This window comes from Microtus pennsylvanicus, chromosome 18, assembly GCF_037038515.1.
Source record: "Microtus pennsylvanicus isolate mMicPen1 chromosome 18, mMicPen1.hap1, whole genome shotgun sequence".
In the NCBI taxonomy this organism is placed as follows: domain Eukaryota; kingdom Metazoa; phylum Chordata; class Mammalia; order Rodentia; family Cricetidae; genus Microtus; species Microtus pennsylvanicus.
In genome coordinates, this window is record NC_134596.1 from 24,248,546 (window position 1) to 24,272,249 (window position 23,704).

The 23,704-nt window shown below is 42.8% G+C and overlaps 1 protein-coding gene across 8 annotated transcripts in view; it reads right to left on the reverse strand.

Moving 5' to 3' along the window:
- Sv2b (synaptic vesicle glycoprotein 2B) overlaps positions 1-23,704 on the reverse strand; it is a 158,204-nt gene that overhangs the window by 38,639 nt on the left and 95,861 nt on the right. For all 8 annotated transcript variants that reach the window (XM_075953137.1, XM_075953138.1, XM_075953140.1 and 5 more), the window contains exons 3-4: positions 4,934-5,114; positions 4,332-4,483 (exon numbers count right to left, since the gene is read on the reverse strand). In XM_075953137.1, the coding sequence (XP_075809252.1) occupies positions 4,332-4,483; positions 4,934-5,114 (333 nt within the window). The remainder of the gene's footprint in view (positions 1-4,331; positions 4,484-4,933; positions 5,115-23,704) is intronic.

Consider the following 23,704-nt stretch of genomic DNA (forward strand, 5'->3'; position numbering starts at 1 on the left):
CCCATGTCCTCTGTAAACAGATGGGTTATAACGGTGACTGCATCCAGGAAAAAAGCTGGCTCCAGCACTAAGGTCACCTGGACAATCTTCTCCACACTGTGTGCACCCTGGGAGTCACTGTCCTGCGGGCTGTGGGGAGTGTGCCGTGAATTCTTACCACGTCTCTCTCCTGTGTTGTGACAGACCCAGGGCTACAAAGATGGGGTGGCGTGGCCCAGACTGCACAGTACCACTGATGTCACCCAGATTTTATTCGGATTGTTTCAGAGCGAATCCTTATTTTTTTTTATTCAGATTTGCCCCCAACCAAAATGTTTTCCAGTTAAGTTCCCGTAAATGTGGAAATCGTTCTGCGGTGTTAGCACATTTAGGTCAGTTAGCAGAGGGAGTGGTGTTATAGAAAGGATAGTGGCTAAAATCAATAAAGAAATAAAAATAATTCTAATTCTCAGAACCATATAACCTAGTTGGTGGGAAATTAACATATGCATCTGGCGAAGGATAGAAAGGCCTCCATTAGGAGTACGCAATTTCATACCTAAAGTCATGGAAAATGACCTAATGGAGGAATTGCCAGGAAACTCCTCTTTTCTTCACTAGACCTATCCCTAACTTTCCTTGCTTCTAATGATATGAGATTGAGTAGGCTCTCAAATATTAAAAATGGCCACAACTGCCTGATACTCCCAAACCCCTTTCTTCTATTTCGAGACTCCCAGCTGGCCTGTGTTTCCCAGCACCCACTGCAGTAGCATTTGTTACATCCCAGATATGGGGACAATGGGACGTGAGGAGGGGTGGCACCCTCCATTTCTGATCAGCCCTGAAAACCCTGCACAGAACTTCCCATGATCCTCGAGGTTGAGGAGCTACCTTCCGCATCCCTGTGACAGAATAAGGGAGAAAGCTTTGATTCTGGCTCTCAGATCAAAACTCAGAGTACAGGCTATCACCTCCTAGCCTGCCCCGCGGACCTATGTCTACCAGCTGGAGCCCATGACCAGAGAGTTCACAATCTTCCTAAACAGCAGCCCCAGCTGAGGACTAACGGTTTAGACCACATGAGCCCGTGAGGGGCATTGAACACTGAAGCCGTACCACGCTGCCAGACTTCTGTGAGAGAGGGCGGAACTGCGAGATGTGAGCCCCCAAACTGCAGATACAGCACCGCCACCTGCCAACCAGAAACATCAGCCTGACATGGGGAGGAGGCAACTTCTACTGTGCTAAACCACGGAAATTTCAGGGTCTATCAGTTTCTCACAGTAATGCGCCCGATACTGCCCCCAGCTAACACGGCAGCATCATCAACCTTGCAACTGCTTCTCACTAGGATGCTCATCAGCCTCCCTGAGCTCAGCACACACAGCAGAGACCGATTTAAAACAAGAAAACAACTCATAGAGAAGAGTTTCTGGACAGTGCCTCCCTACTGCTCTGTAGGATTCCACAAACAACAGTTGGGGGGGGGGGGAAGCTTTCGAAGGATGCTAGTGACATTACCAGAATACTCAAAAGGCCTCATAAAATTCAAAACTGCTGTTTCTCCCCCCATTTAACTCTCAGCAAAACTGTGAGTAAAGTTAATGTTGCCAGGTCTCTGCCGAGATTGCAGTTTTTTTACTCATTGGGGATAATAAAATTTCCCTGACTTAACAAATGACTGTGAACTGCTTCACCTCTATGGACAAACAAGAATGACATGAGGCATGAAAGTGGAGCATTTCAGCATAGAGTCAGCATACAAATATCAACCCACAATAGTCAACAGTGCTATCATGTCCCGATAACAAGCTTATGAAGAAGGAATCTTTTTAATCCCATTCATGATAGTTTCAAAAGTATCTATTGCTAAACTTAGCAAAGGAGACCAATGGCCTTTACTGGGAAAACTTAAAGAATCTGAAGATGGTATTAGACGAAAAGACTGGCCTGCTCACAGATGGGTGGAATTGATGTCATTAAAATGACTGTTACCAAAAATAATCTGCAGAGTCAGTGATGTCTCAATTAAAATCCCAATGATAGTCTACATAGAACTAAAAAAAAAAAAAAGAGTCTTAAAATTCACAAACTACCCAGAAGAAGCAAAGTAGTATCCTAATACCTGAGTTCAAACTATACAACAGAGCCACAGTGACAAAGCATAGGCTGGCAAAAAACCAAACATGTAAACTAATAAAAATAGAATAGAGGACTCAGAAACAATTCAACCCATCTACAGCAACCTGGATTTTTTTTTTTGGCAAATATGTCAAAAGCATGCTTCGGTAGAAAGACAGCCTTTTAAACAAATTGTACTTAGAAAACTCAATTTCCACTGTTTTCTTCTAGGGGCTGGAGCTACACCTCTCAACCTGAACATAAGTCAATTCAAAATGGATCACATAAAGCTTCCAGAGAAAAACAGGTAAAATATTTGAAGATGTGGGCACAGGCAAGGGGTTCCTGAAAAGGACTCCGCCAACACAGGAAACAATTCTAAGAACTGACAGATGAGTTACACAAAAATTAAAAAAAAAGTTTTCGCACAACACAAGGAAAATACTACCAAATAAAAGAGGCCACCTACAGAATAAAAGTCTCTTTTTTTAACTACACATCGGACAGGGAATTCATATTCAGGGTACGTATAGAACTACAATGATTAAGCATCCAGTTAAGTAATCATCAACAAACCCAAATCATCCAGTTAACTAATGGGCTGTATGGATTGTTCTTAAAAGAAGAACAAATGGCCAATAAGTACCAGAAAATGTGTTCAACGTCCTCAGCCATCAAGGAAACACAAATTAAAATCTCTCTGAGATTCAAGAAAAAAAAATGTTGACAATGGTGTAGGCAAAGAGGAATCCTGATTCATGGATGATGGAAATGTTACTGTGAATGCCTATTATAGAAATTAGGATTGAATTTGCTTAAAACACTAATAGAACTACCATATGGCTCATCTCTCCCAGTCCTGGATACACACCCAAAGGACTCCAAGTAGGCATACCACGGACACACTTGTACATCCATGTTATCACTACAATATCCACAATAGCCAGGAAATGGAATCAACCTACATCCATCAACAGATGAATGGATGAAGACAACGTAGAATGCATATACAACAGCAATTATGTATTCGTAAAAAAAATAATAACATTCACAGGGGAATTGGTATAAATATACATTTTTGCATTAAGTGAAACAAGTCAGAAACATAAAGAACTCATATTTTCTCTTATAGGCTGAACACACAGCCTGAAATATATATACAAGTAACATTACTTGGACTGAAAAGGTTGTATTCATATAGTTAGAAACATATACATGTAATAACAATTAAAGAAAAGGAAGTCATGAATTTGAGAGACGGCAAGTGGGTACATGGAAGGGGTTAAGGAGGGAAGAGAAGGGGAAATAATGCAATTATAATATCAAAAAATTAAAAGTAAAATAGAAAAAAAGGTGACTAGAGAAAAGTAAATGTGTGTACATGTGTGTTTATATGTGTGTACATATGTTTGTATGTGTATGTGTGTGCATGTACTTACATGCATGTGTGTATGTTTGTATGTATGTGGATCATGAGAAGGGAAGAAGAGCTCTTGAAGGAGGCAGGGAACTGTAGAGAGCACTAGAATACATGTGATGATAAATTGGGGTGGGGCACTAACTAGGGGACAGGAACCAGTCAGCAGAAGGAAAACGGACAAGGGGAGGGAATTAACAAGAACAAGTACAATAACACCTAAGTATGAAGATGCCACATGGACATCCATTGTTCTATATGCTAACTCAAAATCTAAAAAGAAAGGAAGAAAACAGAAAATGCACAAGAAGTGGGCAACACCTTAAGGACTACCAGTCTCCCAGGGTTACCCTCTCGGGTGTGTAACCTTGGGCAAGTCATCCATTTCTATCAACTTTGTTTTTTTTTACATTTGTCATCTATAACATGGGACTCCCAAAGCCTGACTCATCGAAATGAAGAGGGTTAGAGAAAATGAAGGTTGCATGAGCACTGACTCTCACGAGCTGTCCTCCAACCTTCACAGATACAAGCATGAGCACACATTGAGACATAAGTAAAAGAAAATTTAACAGAGGGGGAAAGGGCAGGGGGGAGGAGGAGAAAGAGTAAGAAAAGGAGAGGGGAAGAGATGATGTTATTTCTTAATTGAAATTAAGAATTTATATTCAACATTATGAATTCTTTTCAAAAAAAAAAGGTCACGTGCAGAAAGTGTATGAGAGAGGGAATAAGGCTAAAGTGGGGTCTTTATTGGATGCAGTTGCCATAGAAACAGAGAACCTGGAGCTATCTTAAGTCAGTGGCTCACCATAGTGTGGAATGATGCTCCAGGCCATGGCAGATGCATAGATGCCCCCAGTCATCCAGAAGATGCACAGCCAGCTAAGGTGTTCACCTCGTTTCTCCCGCGATAAGAACTCAGAAAAGTAGGTAAAAACAATTGGCAGGGAGCCCCCAATACTGAAGGAAAAAAAAACAGCAGAAAGAGACAATCAAGTAATATACTAAAAAAAAATAGGTCATAAAGGAAATCAAATTGCTTTCTATTTAGGAGACCAGCAAGGAGGCTTCCCCTCCATTTGAAAAGCAATCTTGGGTTGTTTGGGCTTTTGAAAAGTTATTGCATTTACTTACTTGCTTGTTTGTTTATTATTTATGTGTGTGCACACACACAAGACATGGCGAGATGCATAGGGGTTAGGCAAAAACTTGTGGGAGTTGGTGCTCTCCCATTAAACTCATCAGGCTTGGTGTCAAGCACTTCTACCCGCTGAGCCATCTCACCTGCTCTTAACTGTAATACAGCATCTTTAAAATCAAACAAAAACACTTCATCCAAGTGCTTCCCGAGGTATTGCGTGCAGCTAGAGGGCCAGAGGAGATGGACTTACAGTGGACAACAATGCATACCCTATGCCTGAGATGAGTCTGCAGAAGAGGAAGGCTCCGTATCCCTGCACGAAGGAGGAGAGAGAGGCGAAAGAGGCATTGATGGCCAAGGACATGCTGAGGACTTTCTTCCTTCCCAGTTTATCAGCCAGACCTCCCAGGATGAAGGCTCCTGCCATCATTCCTAGGTAGACTATCAGCCCTGTGAAGAAGAAAGAAGGGGGTTAACAAAAGAAGACAAGGCTTTAGAGAGTTTTAGTAACTTTCTATTGCACCCTCAGGCTCTGTAGTAAAATATGTGAGAATTGAAGAGACCAGCCAGGTGCTGGTCACGAGCATGTCACCCAATGGACACTTTACCCATCCTAGAAATCCCATGGCAACCCCAGGAGAAAGGGGATGGAACAAGATCCTCACGGCAAATCAGAAACTCCACAGATGATTTTCTATACTTGCTGCTATTTCAATGAAGCAGTAAGCTGTCCAGCTTCACATGTATACACATCAACACAGATGAACTGAAATTAGGTTTGTAACATCATTCTAAAGGCCTCCATTTTAGCCTCACAATCTGTAGATGAGAAAATGCCGGAATCTTGCTTTGAAACAAGGAAAGGTGTACCTTAAAGGACCTCACCTGAGGTGTGGTGTTTAAAGAGAGAATTTCCAGAGTAAATTGCACAGGAAACATAGCCAAAGGAGAAAATAACGTAAATGTGAAAACAGCCATTGGCAACAGCATCAACTGGCGTGCACACACGCGTGAGCAAGAGTTGTCACGTTACAGTGTTTGGACTTCTAGTTATATAATTTATAACGATGTGGGATGAGTCCAATTTCACTCCTCTGCATGTGGGTATCTAGTGTTCGCCACGCTGTTTATTCATGAGATTGTCCGTACCCTGTTATGTTTTATTGGCATCTTTCCTAAAGACAGACCCACCATGTGGCTGAAGAGATGTCTCTGTGCATAAAAGCACTGGCTGCTCTTCCAGTGGACTTGGATTCAATTTCCAGCATCCCCAAGGCAGCTCAAAACCATCTGTGACTCCAGGTGCAGGGGACCCAACACCCTCTTCTGGCCTCCTCAGGCACCAGGCACGCATGTGGTGCACAGACATCGATGCAGACAAAACACCCATACGCATTAAGTGAATCTAAATATACATATTTAAAAGATCAACCAACCCTAAATTTGTGGCTTTATTGCTAGGTCATGATTCTCTTCCGCTGGTTCTTTCTTTCTGTCCCAATACCATTCTGTCTCCATCTCTATAGTTTTGAAACATATATGAAGCTGGGTGGTGTGATGCCATCAATTTTGTTCCTTTAGCTCAAGCTTTCTTTGGCTATTCAGTGCCTTGTATTCCACACATATTTTATATTTTTTCTAACACTGAGAAAAAAATGCCATTGGGATTTTGGTAAGGATTGCATGCTGGGTAGTATGAGGATTTTGATAAGGATTGCATGTTGGGTAGTATGAGGATTTTGGTAAGGATTGCATGCTGGGTAGTATGAGGATTTTGATAAGGATTGCATGCTGGGTAGTATGAGGATTTTGATAAGGATTGCATGTTGGGTAGCATGAGGATTTTGATAAGGATTGCATGCTGGGTAGTATGAGGATTCTGAACAGTGTCCGTTCTTCCAGTCTATGGACAAGAGACATCGTACACTTACTTGTATCTTCTTCAACATTCCTCGGCGTTTTATAGCTTAGTGTGTGGCTCTTTTATTCCCTTGCTTAAAATATTCTGAGGTATTTATTGATGCTATTGTAAATGGCAATGGTTTTAATTTCTTTTTTCAGATAGCTCGTCCTTCACATATTTCAGAAACACTACTGATTTTTGCGTGTGGATTCCCCATGCTACAACTTAGCTGAATTTATTCACTAGTTATAATGGGTTGTTTTTATGGTGTTTAGGTTTTTTAATTTTATTATTTATTTGCTATAGGGCTATACCATCAGCAAACAGACACGTTTGTTTCTTCTTTCCTAATTGAGATGGCTTTATTTTTCTTTTTTTGCCTGAATGCTCTTACTGGGATATTCCAGACCTAACTGAAGAGTGGAGCGTCCTGACCTCACTCGTGGTCTAATTAAAAAGCTTTTACTATTAAGCATGATACTGGCTCAGGGCTTGTCACTCACAGCTTTGAATACAGCAATGTGCATTCCTTCTTCACCTGACCTGCTTTAAGTTTTTAATCATTGAGCTGGATAGCTTTATGTCAGCTTAACACAAGCTATCGTCATCTGAGAGAAGGAAGACCCAATTCAGAAAATGCCTCCCTAAGATCAGTCTGTAAGGTTACAAACTTGTGATACATTTTTAAATTAGTGATTGATGTGGAAAGGTCCAGATAGCTGTGGATGATGCTACCCTGGGCTAGTATTCCTTGTTTCTATAAGAAAACAAGCTGAGCACGTCATGGACAGCAAGCCAGTAAGCAGCACTCCTCCATGGCTCTGTGTCAGCTCCTGCTTCCAGGTTCACACCCTGTTTGAGTTTCTGTCCTGACTTCTTTCAGTGATGAACTATGGTTGTGGGAACATTAGCCAAATCAACTCTTTCCTCATCAAGTTGCTTTTGGTCATAGTGTTTCATCATGTCCATAGAAACCCTAAGACACAAATAGTGAACTGTCTTTGTGTTGCAAGAAAAAAAGAACTACACTTGATCATGTTGTATGATCTTCCAAATTTGCAATTGTATTTGATTTGGTGATTATTTGGTAATATTTTGTTGATGACTTTTGTATAAATGCTTACTGGGGACTTTACCTATAATAATCTTCTTTGAGTTTTCTCTCTCTGCCTGTAACAGGCCCCCAGGCTTTAGCACAATTGTCTCCATGATAGAAGCATTGTTCAGGCCTTGAGACCCAGCACACAGGCAGAAATTGCTGTGGGATAATGCTCTTGCACACTGCAAAGATTTTTCACTCATATTAGTTTAATAAAACATTGATTGGCCAGTAGCCAGGCAGGAAGTATAGGTGGGGCGACCAGACTAGGAGAATTCTGGGAAGAGGAAAGGCTCAGTCTGCAGTCACTTTCCAGACTCAGAAGTTAGATAAGAATGCCGCACTGAGAACATTTACCAAGCCATGTGGCTAAGCATAGACAAGAATTATGGGTTAATTTAGGTTGTAAGAGCTAGTTAATAATAAACCTGAGCTAAGAGGTCAAACAGTTTGTAATTAATACAATCCTTTGTGTATTTCTTTGGGACTGAATGGCTGTAGGACCAGAAACTTCTATCTATAAGCAACGGTTGCCAAACCAAAAATAAAGGCTAGGTAGGTCACTGGTTCCAGGATATGGCCGAGAAACTCCCTAAATGTACTAACCTTGCTTTTTTAGTTTCTGTAGTTTTGCTTCTTTCTAACTTTTCTTGTTAACTGAAGTGTATCAACCAGGATGTGGGTTTTGTGCATAAAACACCAAAAGTTGTACAGCTCAGGGTTACATGATTTGGGCTAGTTCCTCCATTCAGTGGCTAGCTGGCAAATAAAGAGTTTCTTTTCAGCTTTCAGAATGCCTATGCTTGGCTTTAGCATCACAGTGATGTTGGCTTTATAAAACTGCATCTGGAGATGCTTAAACTTTAAGGGAAGACTTTAAGAAATATTGCCATTAGTTCTTCAGCTATTTGGTAGAGCTCACCCGTGAAGACATCAAGTCTTAGGTTTGTTGTACTGACAAGTACTTGATTACTGATTCAATCTCTACTAATTTTTAGTCTCTTCAGGTTTCCTGCTCCCTGTGATCTGGTCTTAGCAGTATGTTTCTATGGGTTTATCTATTTTTGGTCATCTAATTTGTTGACACCTACTTGTTCACGGAGGTCTGTTATTACCTTTTATATTTCTGTGGTGTCAGCTGCAATGTCCCCTCTTCCCTTTATTGTTGTGAGTCTGCCCTCTTTTTCCTTAGGTCAGCCAAAAGTCTATCAGTTTTGTCTATATTTGAAAAAAAAATGAGCCTACAGCTATTACACGTTACTGCTCCTTCTAGATAAACATTGGCTAGATTTCTTGTCTCTATATTAGTCCATTCTTCTTCATTACTCATCTCCAGGATGATCTGCTAACTGGGAAATTGTTCCTTCATTCCAAGGAGATAAGCAATAAAAAAATATGATCATCACCAAGCGACAAAATCCAGAAAATATATTGGTCAAGTATTATTAAATCATGGGAAAGGAATATCATTCAGTGTGGCAAGGCTTCCAAGAGAGAAATGTTGTACTCTTCTTACAGTGGACATTAAAGACCTTGCTTGCAGCTAGGAAAATGGCTCAGTGAGAAAAAAAATGCTTTTCATACAAGCATAAAGATCTGATTTCAGATATCCAAAACCCACATAAAAGTGTAAGTTTGTAATCCCAGGCAGGAGACCGAGACAGGAGAGTTCCAGAAGCTCATGGGCCAGCTAGCTTGCCATGGGCAGTGAAAAACAACAAAATGACCTCATCCCAAACAAGGTGGAAGTCCCAGTTTGTCCTCTGATCTCCACATACACAGCATAGTTGGGACATGCTTGCATACACTTGTATACACTTGCATACACTTGCAAACACTTGTATACACTTGCATACACTTGTATACACTTGCATATACTCATATACCTGAGTGCACACACATATACATACCCACACATTATACACACACAAGACAATGTCCAGTGACATGTGCAAATCCAGGAAAGCAGAAAGCAAGTCTGGTATGTCTGGGTCACCACTGGCATATATCTGAGTGGGAATGGAGTATAGTTGATGTGGTGGTGGCTGATAGGGAGCTGAGGCTAAAGTGTAGGACCTGCTCACATAGAGCTCTGTGTCTGTGTGTGACAGAGAAGAGAGCCTGAGCTCCTGCATCTCTAAGAAGCTCTCAGGTGAAGCTGGCCATGCTGGTTCAGAAAAAGAGACTTGGCATAGCAAAAGGACTGATGTTCTTTAACCACAGTGAGGAAGGGCACTGGCCTCGGAACCCAGAGATTTCATTTACCAAGTATATGGTTTTGGAGAAAAATCTCTTGCCTTCTGGGGGTGGGTCTTATCTACCTCATTCATAAACTATTTGCTGAACTCCAAACCATATTCCAATATTCTAAATACAAATCATGAAAGATGAGGTTCTGTAGACATCTCACTTAGAAGCTTTTCAGGTTAAAAACAAACCTCATTGAGATGCCTTAGAAAGAAAGGCGCCTACCACTGAGCCTAACAGCCTGAATTCAATCTCTGTGACTGTACAGTGGAAAGAGAGGGCTGAATTCCCCAAGTTGTCCTCTGTTTTCACATGCCACACACACACACACACATACACACACACACACACACACACAAAATAAAAATAAACAAATGTATAAAAATTCAGCGTAAGCCTAAACACAGATATCTACTGAGGGCCACACAAGACATGCTTTTAACCGGAAGTGGCTTCCAGGTGTACCCGTTTGCTAGCTCAGAAGGGAAAACTGCACCAGGCATTAAATTACTGTATCCCATCTCCAAAGCTCTTCTTGGACCTTACTTAACACTGCTTCCTCTAAGTTCTTCCCACAGAGGACCATAGAGAGAAGATGAAGGTCCTCTTCATTCTATCCTGTTGAACCTCTGATGGTTTCATCATTATCACCCTGACAGCTACAATGCCCCCTCATTGTAGCAGCTGGATCCAATTAGCAGAAGCCCCGCTGTGCCATCTTCCTCTCTCACACCAGGGTGAGCCATCCGAGGACGCTTCTTCTGGAACACAGCTCCAGGGTAGCCCTTCTCTGGTCTGTCCAATTATAACAATTCCAGTACCTTCTCTCTGTCTGCAGTCCTGCAGGTCCTAGCTGCATTCTCCTTTCACTGGTTAAGCCATGCTTTTCAAACACACTTCGCTCACCCAATGAGTCATCTTCTACACCCAAGTCTTTCCAGATAACTGGTATGATGTTGGTGTCCTTGCTATTCCCTGACAGACCTGGACTCACCAGGAAATCGGCAAGTCTTAGAAATTGGATATTCAATTCCACCACCACCCCTCATTCTATCAGATAAAGGTTTAGCCCCAAGAAAGCTCATGACTTTCCCAGAATCTTGATGCTGGCTGAGGGTCCACGGTCACTACCTCCCTGGTTTCCTGGCACCAAGCCTGGCGCTTTCACTGGCAAACCTCCCTGTCCAAGCCAATGGCGGCACGGGAAGAGCAAGATTCTTAAGTGAGGTTGGGGAGCAGTAATGGAAGAGAAACGACCCTATCCATCAGGGAAGAGAGATGTGAAATTAACGATGCCTCGTTTAGAACCCGCCTTTAGCTGAAGAAATTAAGACAATAAATTTGGAAAATTGGAGTGCAGTGGAGTTCTCAAAAATGACTTTAGCTTGAAGCAGACGAGAGACTACTTAGAAAGGATTACACTATCATCCTTCACTTCCATTCACAGGCTGCTGGGAGATGAGGGAAGTGGCCTCATCATTTTTTTTTTAGTAATTAAAATTTGGGATTACTACATAAAGAATAGAGCTGATAACGTCAAATGGAGGTGGATATGGCCGGGGAGCCACAGCTTTCAACTGGTGACAGCACAACAAAGACATGGAATCCTTCTGCGTGGAAAAGAAAGCCGTCTTCAACGACAGGCATGGCGGAAGAAACAGAGACATCTTCACATCGTGCACAATTACCAGCCACATGGCGATGGTTAGCCAGATACATCTTTATAGACTTCAGCCAGTGGTCTTCTTACAGAGCTGTCATGGTGACCTGAGAGATGGGCTGGAAGGGATGTTGGGGGGGGGGTCCAGCATGAGAGCGTATGTACAACCACCATACGTTCCTATTGTCATCAAGAGTCCACCCCGGGGTGGGCTACTGCCTTAGGAAGTCAGGGCTCAGGGAACTGAGGATGAATTGGTGGCATTTTAAAACGAAGCCAACCATATACGAGAGGAATCACAAAGGAGGCTAGAGAGTTGCAGGAGGTACTTATTTATAGCAGCGTGCCTTTTAAATAGGCTCGCCTTCCTCCAGACATGGGGAGGGAGCCATGCTCCAATATAAAGCTTCCTTTGATGAAAATACTTTTCAGTTTTCTCTAACAAAAAAAAATAAAACTTAAATGGAAAAACTTTTCCTGCAACCCAATTCTTAAATTTCAGATTATAAATGTCTTTCCATTAGAGGGACATCCGCAATGTTCTAAACTCCACCACACTAAATTTTTCTGCCAAGGGCCAGAAAGTACGTATTTTACTTGCAGGGAGTTATATCATAGACCACCCCCTAGGGTTTTTTGTATATGGCTTGCACTGCTTCCTCTTCCTCATCTTTGTCTTCCTTATCCTCATCCTGGTCTTCCTCCTCTCTCTCTCCTTTTTTATTTTCAAGTTTATACATTATATAAACATACACTCAGAAGGGATATATTCTGGTGTTCTAGAATATAGAGGGGAGGCTAGAGTTTACAGGGACTTACTGTTTATTTTAGAAAGTCTGAGAAGAGCTGGGTGTGGTGGTGCACATCTTTAATCTCAGCACTCAGGAAGCAGAGGCAGGTAGATCTCTATGAGTTGAAGGCCAGTCTAGTCTACCAGGCAATTCCAGACCAGCCAGGCTTGTACAATGAGATTTGCTCCAGAGAGCTAGAGGACGAAAAGAGAAGAGCGGGAAGGGTCCCAACACAGCAAAATGATGAATGCTTGATATAGGAATGCTAATTCTCTGGATCAGCTAATTCTAGATCACATACATGTATCAAATTACCAAATTATATGCCACAAATATGTGCAATTTTGTCCATCGATTACATTTTAAAATAATTATGTCCTTCTCTTTAAGCAGTACAAATAGAAATAGGTCACAGGACATTGGGGCATAGTTTGCTGACCTCTGTCCTGAAGAAACATGGTTATTCTGCTCATCTTTCCCACTTTTCTATTAGATAAACTTATATCCAGTGCCTATCACACTCCTTTGAGTGTGAACTCCTGTAGGAGTCCTGTCAGTTCTGCTAAAGTCCCTACTATGTGTCACACACTTAGCACAGAGTAAGGAGTGAGCACATAGTAGGTGCTCCATTAACATTTGCTAATGTCATGGAGTAAAGCTGAGAGATGACGAAGATCTAGAGAAGGATCCAAAGTCTACATGGCAATTTGCTGAGCCATATGTAGTGATTCCATGACAAGGAAGTGGAGATGAATAAGTCAAAATTCCTCTGCTTGGTTTTATATATATATATAAACAAAATATATGTAACGAGAAAAGAGGACTTGAATTTCAAAGAGAGAAATGAGGTGTATATGAGAGGGTTTGGAGATAGGAAAGAGAAGGAAGAATGGATATACTTATATTGTAATCTCAAAATAATAAGAATAAATAAAAATTTAAAGAACATAAATGACAATTCTCAGTATGGTTCTAGTGAAGGAAAGTCTACAGGCTAGTATAATATAAATAAAATCTTTCACAGCCTCTCCAGCAAAGGCTATCCTTGGTGTTTTTGACTTTAGCCAATCTTACAGGTGTAAGATGATATCTCAAAGTTGTTTTGATTTGCATTTCCCTGATCGCTAAGGAGGTTGAGCATGACCTTAAGTGTCTTTTGGCCATTTGAACTTCTTCTGTTGAGAATTCTCTGTTCAGTTCAGCACCCCATTTTTTAATTGGGTTAATTAGCATTTTAAAGTCTAGTTTCTTGAGTTCTCTATATATTTTGGAGATCAGACCTTTGTCTGTTGCGGGGTTGGTGAAGATCTTCTCCCAGTCAGTAGGTTGCCTTTGTGTCTTAGTGACAGTGTCCTTTGCTTTACAGAAGCTTCTCAGTTTTAGTAGGTCCCATTTATTCAATGTTGCCCTTAATGTCTGTGCTTCTGGGGTTATACCTAAGAAGCGATCGCCTGTGCCCATCTGTTGTAGGGCACTGTGGAAGTCAGTGTTTCGGTTTCTCCGGAAATTCGGGATCAACCTACCCCTGGACCCAGCAATACCACTCTTGGGAATTTACCCAAGAGATGCTCTATCACATGTCAAAAGCATTTGTTCAACTATGTTCATAGCAGTATTATTTGTAATAGCCAGAACCTGGAAACAACCTAGATGCCCTTCAATGGAAGAATGGATGAAGAAAGTATGGAATATATACACACTAGAGTACTACGCTGCGGTAAAAAACAATGACTTCTCGAATTTTGCATGCAAATGGATGGAAATAGAAAACACTATCCTGAGTGAGGTATCCCAGGCCCAAAAAGACGAACATGGGATGTACTCACTCATAATTGGTTTCTAGCCATAAATAGGGTTCACGGAGTCTACAATAGGCGAATCTAAAGAAGCTAAGTAAGAAGGTGAACCCAAGGAAAAACATATAGTTATCCTCTTGGATAAGGGAAGTAGACAAAATTGCCGGGGGGAAAAGTGGGATCTTGGGGGTGGGGTGGGATGGGGGTTAGGGGAGATGGGGAGAGAAAAGGTAGAAGGGAAGGAGGGTGGACTTGGGGAAACAGGAGGATCGGGATAAAGGAAGGTTGGATAGGGGAGCACGGAACCACAATTCTTAGTTAAGGGACCCACTTTAGGGTGGGCAGGAGACTTGACCCTAGAGGGGCTCCCAGGTGCCCAAGCTGAGGTCCCCAGTTAGTTCCCTGGGCAGCTGAGGATAGGGAACCTGAAATGACCCTACCCTAGAGCAATACTGACGAATATATTGCATATCATCCTAGAACTTGCATCTGGCGATGGATGGAGATAGAGACAGAGACCCACACTGGAGCACTGGACTGAGCTCCCAAGGTCCCAATGAGGAGCAGAAGGAGTGAGAGCATGAGCAAAGATGTCGGGACCAGGAGGAGTGCACCCACCCACTGAGACAATGGAGATGATCTACTGGGAGCTCACCAAGGCCAGCTGGACTGTTACCAGAAAAAGCATGGGATAAAACTGGACTCTCGGAACATGGCGAACAATGAGGGCTGATGAGACGCCAAGGACAATGGCACGCGGTTTTGATCCTACGCAATGTGCTGGCTTGGTGGGAGCCTAGCCAGTCTGGATGTTCACCTTCCTAGATATGGATGGAGGGGGGAGGACCTAGGACGTACCACAGGGCAGGGAACCCTGACTGCTCTTTGGACTGGAGAGGGAGGGGGAGAGGAGTGGGGGGAAGGGGAGAGGGGTGGGAGGAGGGGGAGAAGAGTGGGAGGAGGGGGAGAAGAGTGGGAGGAGGGGGAGGGAAATGGGAGGCTGGTGGGAGGAGGTGGAAATTTGTTTTTTTTTCTTTTCTTTATCCTCCTTTTATCAATAAAAAAATTTAAAAAAAAATCTTTAACCGTATTTAATAAAAAAAATCTCTGCTTTCTGAAAGTTCATCATCCAATAGGTTTTGAAAAAGTTAAGATTAACATCCAGAGAAGGAACATAGCCAGATCACTGGCAGACAGGTGCCTGGAAGGAGGGTGGGTATCTGAGTGTGGCTGACTTAGCGTTTGAATGTGGAATGGAAGGAAGAAGGGGGCAGGGCTGATGAGTGCACATCACATGATCAGAGGTGATGGGACGAGAAACTGGCAGAAATCCAGCTCCCACCTGTGTCACATCTGTCCTTCCAGAATCTAGACACCTTTTTCATCCAGTGGCCGAACCAGACTCCTCCTCTTGAGGAATCAGCATCGCCTACGTTCAGGCAAAGTTGTTTCATAGCAAGAAAAGTCAGACCTTTGTCTCTGGGGACACTTAGGTATGTGCCTATGACTTTTGTCCAACATAGGGGCATCTATGATGTCCACAAAAGTCTAAGTTTCCTAAAAGACTCTAGTGTCATTAACTAGCAGTTCTCAGTGGTGTAGTGGTTTAGTCTACCTGGCTTGACCACACACAACTTGTTAGACAACTGACTCAACCTGGATTCCCTTTGGGCATTTTCTGCCTTGATTGCTTCCAAAGTTAAAATTTCTTGCACATATCTGAGTAGCTCAGACTGGAGACAGGACCATGGCTAGATGTCTCTTAGGTCTCCAGTATTTGCTTCCCCTTTCTTTTTCTTCATCTACTTTATTCTTTGACTTTAAATCTTCCATGAACATGCTTAGAGGGGTCACATGGATCCTTTTTAATATCTAAACTAAAATAAATCAAATAATAAATAAACTAAAATAAAATATCAACTAAACATCACGACCTTGAGGTTTCAAAACCAGATGTTTACAGAAGAAGATAAGTAGCAAAAAAGAAGAAGATATGGGCAAAGTGGCAGAAGCTTTGTTGGAAAACCAAAGCATTTGAAGACAGAGGCTAGAGAGATGGCTCTGAGGCTGAGTACCTTCTGATCTTGCAAATGACATGAATGCAGTTCCTAAGCCCATATCAGATGACGCACAACTACCTGTAACTCTAGCTCCAGGGAATCATATGCCTTCTTGTTTCCTCTGAAACTTGCACACACGCACACACATCCTCTCTCTCTCTCTCTCTCTCTCTCTCTCTCTCTCTCTCTCACACACACACACACACACACACACACACAGATTCTCTCTCTCACATACACACACAAAAACAAAGTGGTATTTTTAAAGAATATGAAAATAGATAATAAATAGATAGATGACAGATACATACATAGATTAGATAGATAGATAGATAGATAGATAGATAGATAGATAGATAGATAGATAGATAGATAGTTTCGTCTAAAGGGAGTAGACACCACCTAACCTCAAACAACTGCTGAATTATGTATGACCGATCTTATTAAAGTTTCAAAGAGAGACAGAAATTTGAATTGCTAAATAAAACTCTGCTTTTTAAATACTCTTCTAGCAAAACAGTTATTTTTATCTATTGCTTGAGAACCCATGTGTCTTGTTTGATTTGTGTTTAATAGTATGTTAATAAAGTGAATACTCACATTGTTAAAAATAAAATATAACTCATGGTCCAATTGCTTGTTTTCACTCCTTTGCCAAATTTGCTTAATGTGCTCTTTACATTGAATGGCCCCGAGATGTTGATGTCCTATGTTTCCCTGCCTCAGTGTCTCCTCTAGTACTTGGACATACTGACATTCTTCTGTCTGTAGGTCTTTACATGGTTGGTCCCTCTCACGCCCCAAACCTAGCTCTGAGAGGCCTATCTTGACTAAGCATCCACCCTAGCCTTTCCTTTCAACAAGCTAGATCATGACAATCAGTAAGGACACTGTTGTTAGATATTCTAAGCGAGTGATGCTGACAACATGGGCAGAGAGGGACGCAGCAGAGGTAGGATGAAGTGACTGGGTTCCAAAGGTGCATAGATTAACACCACTTGAAGGGCAACATTAAAGTAGAGTTGAATCAGTTCTCCAGAGGTGTGGGTGGCCCTAGTGTGACTGAGCACTAGAATACCCCAATGTTCAAAGGTCAGAAAGATAAGAACCTAGCGATGGAGACTGGAAAGGCACAGCCAGTGAGTAGCAACAGGAAACGGGAGAAAGGGACAGATGAGAAGTCTAATGAGTGCTGGGGGCAGCAGTAATGCTGAAGCGGATTGGGACTGAACCCCGCTCAAATGGCTTCAAGGGAGAATGGGAAAAGAGGGTTGGATTCTGAGTTTCCTTAAAACAGAGACTTGAAAAGATGTATATGGGTAAACACAGGTGAAACCGCAGCACACTGGGCGCTGATAAAGAGGAAAGACCATTGAAAGAAAAACCTGTTGATGTCACAGGAGGTAAGAATTTTTAAAAGTGATATCCTGGAGGAAGATGGGAGGTGATGAGAACCAATATGCAAATGGCCAGGTTCCCTCCCCAGAGTGACAGGAGAAAGGCGGCAGCACAGAGGGGAGGAGGCAGGTAGTCAAGTCATGGAGAGAGGAGCCATGGAAGTTCTCTTCCGGTTGCTCCTGTTAGTCTTAGGAGGAGGCAGGGAGTCATGGAGAGAGGAGCCATGGAAGTTCTCTTCCGGTTGCTCCTGTTAGTCTTAGGAAAGAAGAACTGAGTTCATAAGTCAGCGTGTAGGCATGGGAGTGAGGCCCTGGAAAGAGGAGAAGGAAACAACCATCATCAGTGGAAGAGGAAATAGACCTAGGAAATAAAAAGCAATCACTGGTGGCACAGAGAGCCTGTGAGGGTCCTTGAGCATGAGTTTAGTAGGGTCAACACACAATCATGCATGTTTTTCACCAGCCACATTCAGCGACGGGATGCAAAAAGAGATTGATGATGAAGCCAATACAACCAGCAGTACAGAATCTAGGAAAGAAGAGAGGCACAAGGAAATGCACACTGTATGCAGTCATTTTCATTAGTGGAAGTATTTTCCCCTTGTGGCAAAAGGCTTATACTTCTAAATAATTGGAGGAAAGTTGGTAAATGTTGACTCTTTATTGTATAAAACAAATATTTAGAAAACATAGGCATAAACTTATATTTGGTGGATCCTTACATGGCAGGTGTTTTGTTGAGCCTTTCTATGCATTATTGTTTTTAAGTTTTAGTTTTCATTTCACAAGTGGTTTGCCTATGTGTATACACATACACCAAATGCATGTCTAGTGCCTGTGGAGTTCAGAGGGTGTCAGAGCCCCTGGAACTGGAGTTACAGATGGTTGTGAGCTACTATGTGGAGACTGGGAACCAAACCTAGGTTCTCTTTAGGAACAATAATTGCTCTTAACCACTGAGCCATCTCTTCAGCATCCCTAGGTATTATCTTATTTGGTCCTCATAAATGTTTTATTAAGTGCTGATGATATGTTGATTTTATTGATTAAGAAACCAAGGGTTGGGATGCTGGTGACTAGTCTAAGATTAGGTAGAGACAGTGCTATAGCCAAGCTTTGGCATCAAGCTTACCTTGGAAAAAAGTGGTACACATGGCAAACCCTGTCCATTGCATTTCCACCAACTCTGTTTTCTCTTCTCTCTTGTTGGAGGAACTTTGGTTTGGTTTTGCTTTTCCAGGGATTGAAAAGGTATCTGAAAATTTTCTCCCACACTCAACCCTCAGGGATGACCCGTAGCTTTTAAGATGGTCATCTTCATCCAGTTTTTTTTTTCAGTGATAAACCAAGGGAAGGGAAGCAGTTAAGGCATCTTGCAGAGGCCTCAGAGTACTATGTCCTGACAGACTAAAAGGGAACATGGAGGGAGATGAAGGTTGTCCACTATCCTTCTCCTTTCTCCACTTAGAAAATGGTCCTGAGGAGTGTGTAGAGATCTTAGAACTGGGTTATCAACCTTGTGACCTTAAGGAAACGGAAAAGACAACCATGGAGATGTGACCCTCACAGCCCTGACTTCAGCAAGGCACTGGCTCAATGCTTGGAGACACACACTGGGAGAATTCTGGAGCAGTAAATAAGGAAGGAATGCCTTTATGACTCAAAGCCACTGTTGAAAGCAGCCAAATATATCCTGTGCACATATTGTCTCCTATAAAAAGAAATCATGCAGATAAAAACATCACCTGATTGGCTTATATAGTTATCTTTTAGGCACAAAGGCAAGAGAGTTTGATGTAGAGAAAGGGCCCTGTGCCAGTGATCTGGCTAGGTTTTTGTCAGTTCGACACAAGTTAGAGTCATTTGGGAAGAGGAACCCTTAAGTGAGAAAATGTCCCCTTGAGATTGGTCTATAGACAAATGTGTAGCCATTTTCTTGATTAATGGTTGATGTAAGAGGGCCTAGCCCACTGTGGGCAGTGCCACCCCTACACAAGTGGTCCTGCAGTATATAAGAAAACAGGCTGAGCAAATCAAGGAGTTTGGCAAGTCAGTAAGCAGTGTTCCCTCATGGCCTCTACCTAAGTCTCTGACTTAAGGTTTCTGTCTTGAGTTCCTGGCCTGACTTCTCTCAGTAATAGAGTGTAACCAGAGAGCCCTAAGATAAAACAAACCATTCCCTCTCCAGTCTACTTTGGATCACAGTTTTTAATGACAGCAATAGAAGCCCTAACTAAGACAGCCAGTAACAAGGAGGCCCAGGCTCTAGTTCCAGGACTCATGACCTTGACCAAGTTGCTTCCTCTATGGGGATCTGTTTCCCAGAGCTAGAAATGAAGAAAATGCTAGAAGTTATCCATCTTCTTCACAGCTGATATCACGTGGCCTTCAACACTGTAACTTGGGCCTCATGGTTGACTTATAATCAGCTAACGCATCCTCTTTCAACGATAATAAATAGTTCCCTTCCTCAGAGCCAAGGAGAGGTGAGGCAGAGAGGCCAGGGCATGGAGGAGAGTTCTCTGGACTATTTTCTGCACACCCCCAGCAGAGATTAATGCGTGCCTCTGAGTCAGCACAATCTCCAGCAGGGGAACACAAAGTGCTCACTCTGCGCTTCTGAGCAACCTGCCCAGCCCACCCAGAGGAGAGTGTGCCCATCCAGTCTGTTCAGTGAACCTCTGAGGGGTTCATCAAAGGCCATGGCATTTCTAGAGCCAGATATCTTCCCCCCTCTCCCCGACCCTGTTAATATCTACGACATGTACCCTTCCTTCTCTAGGAACTAAATCAATCCCCTGCAGAATAAAAATCAGAGCATCTGGGCTTGTTCAGCTTAAGATTTATAAGATGGGTTTTAGACCCACCAGCCTAGAGGGGGCCATTTTAGCTGTGTCGTCATGAGCTCCACACAGGACCCAAGTGCTCCATCTAGTGTGGTTGCTGGAGGGGAGTTTGAAGGATGCACTTGTTGCCTCTGCTGCTGTGGTATCTCATGGTGACAGACATTACTTAGAGGGCATCCCTCTTAGCCTGGTGCATGATGGCACAGATGCTTCCCCATTCTCCAGAGCGAGGCCTGCCCTGGGTAGACAGTCTATGCCTTAAGGAATTACTACAGACTCCTGCAGTCCCCTGTCCTTCGTGACACAGCTGGCTGAGACTCCTGTCACCTGCAGAAATGGGTTGTTGCTGATTCCAGCATTCAGCTGGAAGCCCCACACCTTCACTTGTGACTTACTACATGGTGCGTTTTCATAAAAGGTTAAGATTATGTACGTGATGGCCCCTGCAAAGTCTTCTTCCGTGGATTATAGAGCAAGGGAAAGGAGAAGCAATAGGCGAAGTTAGATACAGCCAGTTTCAAATCCTAGATTTGTCTCCAGCTAGTTTAGACAAGCTGTTTTAACCTCTTAAAGTCTGCGGGTTCTCACTTGTGAAATGGTGAAGCCAATATTTACCTTGCGTGCTGCAGTGGCGATTAGAGATGACACAGATCAGATACTAGTGCAGAATTGATGAAAGGAGCAAGCTTATCAAATTATAGCTCTCGGTCGTGGTGGTGTAATTATTATAATTTGCTTATAAATTAGAAGAAAGCGAGCAGAGATTGTACTGGTTCTGGGAAATCACCGGCTCTTTAGCCTCCATTCCTTTGGCATCCCGGGAAGAAATCTGTGCATGATAAAAGTTGACCTTCCAACCTCATTAGCAGAAAGTAACACACGCAAGGATGAATAGCAATGAGGGGAGCACAGGGCCAGGAAACTTCATTAGGAAGTGGAATCCAGCATTCATCACTTAAGGTCTCCAGGCAACACCTCCCTCATCTGGGGAACTGGGGGTTCATACAGTGCCCATCACACTGAGTCACATAAAAATAATATGAGAAAGACCAGCAAAACAGTTGAAAATCTGTAAAGCACCGAGTAGATTCTGATGTATATCCATCCTGTTATTCTAACCAAGGCAGCAGATAGATTAACTATCAAAGAAAACACAAGGAAAGCTATGTGGGAATCATCTGCCACCTTGCATGGCACAGGGAGCAAAGGCCCGGGCATCTCTGAAGCCCACATGGAGAAGGAGCGTGCATATCAATTATCCCCTTCTCTACCCTGAGTGAACAACAAAACCCCTCCAGGCCCATGGCCCACCAGTAGAGACTCTAATGGAAGCTAGAGAGACTATTCTAGAGCCAGATATGTGTGAGTGTGTGTGCGTGCGCATGCGGGTGCATGCGGTATATGGTATGTGTAATGTATATACTTGTGAGTATAGGTGCATGCATACTCGTGTGGGTAAATGTGCACATTGTATAGTGAATGTAGCTATCAATATAAGTGTGTGCATGTATGTGCATGTGTACAGTCACAGATGTGTGGAAGCCAGAGGCAGACATTAACTGTCTTTCCTCCATCACTCTCCACATTGGTTATTTGTGAGACAAATTCTCTCTCTGAACCTCAAGTTCATTGATTTGGCTAGACTGGCTGGCTGGCTGATGAACATTAGGGATCCCCTTTCTCTACCACTATTCTCCTCTAGTGTAGGGTTATAGTTATAGGCCACCATTACCAACTTTTTACATGGGTCCTGGGAATTCAAACTCAGGTCTTCACGCTTATACAGAAGGCATGTTCCCAGTCCCAGGTACACATTCATCTACAGCTTCTTGGGTGGTGCTAACAGACAGCCACTGCCAGCATCTAGCTCAGGACTGACATGGTTATGTAAGATGTTTAACACTGAACAGCTTTCCATTGCCAGCGAATCAAGTTGCCATCGCCACACACAGCAGTCAGTAACCTTTGCTCTCGCTCTCTCCTAAGCAATCCTGTGGTCTACACGCTGGTGAATAAAGTGGAGGTGGAGAGATGGCTCTCAGTGGTTAAGAGCATTTGGTCATATTCTACAGGATTGGATTTCAGTTCTCAGAACTTAAGCTGGACAACTAATAACCACATATAACTTCATCCCCAGGGGATCTGATATTTTTTTCTGGCCCCCACAGGCACGGCACTCTCATGTGCATATACACTCATGTACATATAATTGAAAATAAAACATATTTAATCAATCAGAGGTAAAGCATGGAAACACATGCCTATAAGCTCAGTGTTTGGGAGGTAGAAGCAGAAGGACCAGGGATTCAAGGCTATCCTTGGCGATATGAAAAGTTTCAAACTAGCCTGAGTTATATGAGTCCCTATTACAAAAACAGTTTAAATTTAGAAAGAGAAAGGAAGAAAAGTGCTGGAGATGGAGCTCAGAGTGGAACACATGCTTGTGGTGTTCTAGTACGTGAGTTCGATGAATGAAATTGCCAAAACCTTTTTATAAACTTCTAAGGGACTGTTTTCCTTTTATGTGCACAAGTATTGTTCCCGCATGTCTATAAAGGCACCACCTGCATCCTTGGTGTCCAGAAAGACCAGAAAAGAATGCAGTCTCCCCTGGAATTGGAGATGAAGGCGATTGTGAGCTGTCACCTAGACGCTGGGACCTGAAACTGGGTTCCCTGCACAGCAGATACTCTTACCCACTGAGCCAACCCTCCAACTCCTTTAAAAAAAATTAAAAGAGCCAATGGTTCAATGGGTAAAGGCCCTGTCATACAACCATGTGGACTGGAGTTCAGACCCCCAGAAAGCATGTAAAAGCTGGGCAGCCATGCAGTCGCTTGTCATTCCAGTATTTAGGAGACATAGACAGGAGAGTCTCAGGGCAACTTGGCTAGCTAGACTAGCCAGTATTGGTGAGCTCCAAAATTTAGCGAGAAGCCCTGCTTCAGTAGGTAAAGTGGAGAGAGATCAAGGGAAATATCTCACATCAACTCTGAGTCCCCGACAATCTACACACCATGATGTGGGATTTCCCTCCGTATGCTCTGATTACCATTAATGAATAAAGAAACTGCTTTGAACCTATAGCAGGACAGAACTTAGGTAGGTGGAGGGAGTAAACTGAATCCTGGGAGAAGGAAAACAGAGAGAGAGAGAGAGAGAGAGAGAGAGAGAGAGAGAGAGAGAGAGAGAGAGAGAAGCTATGGAGCCACTGGAGACAGTTGCTGAGAATTTTACCTGG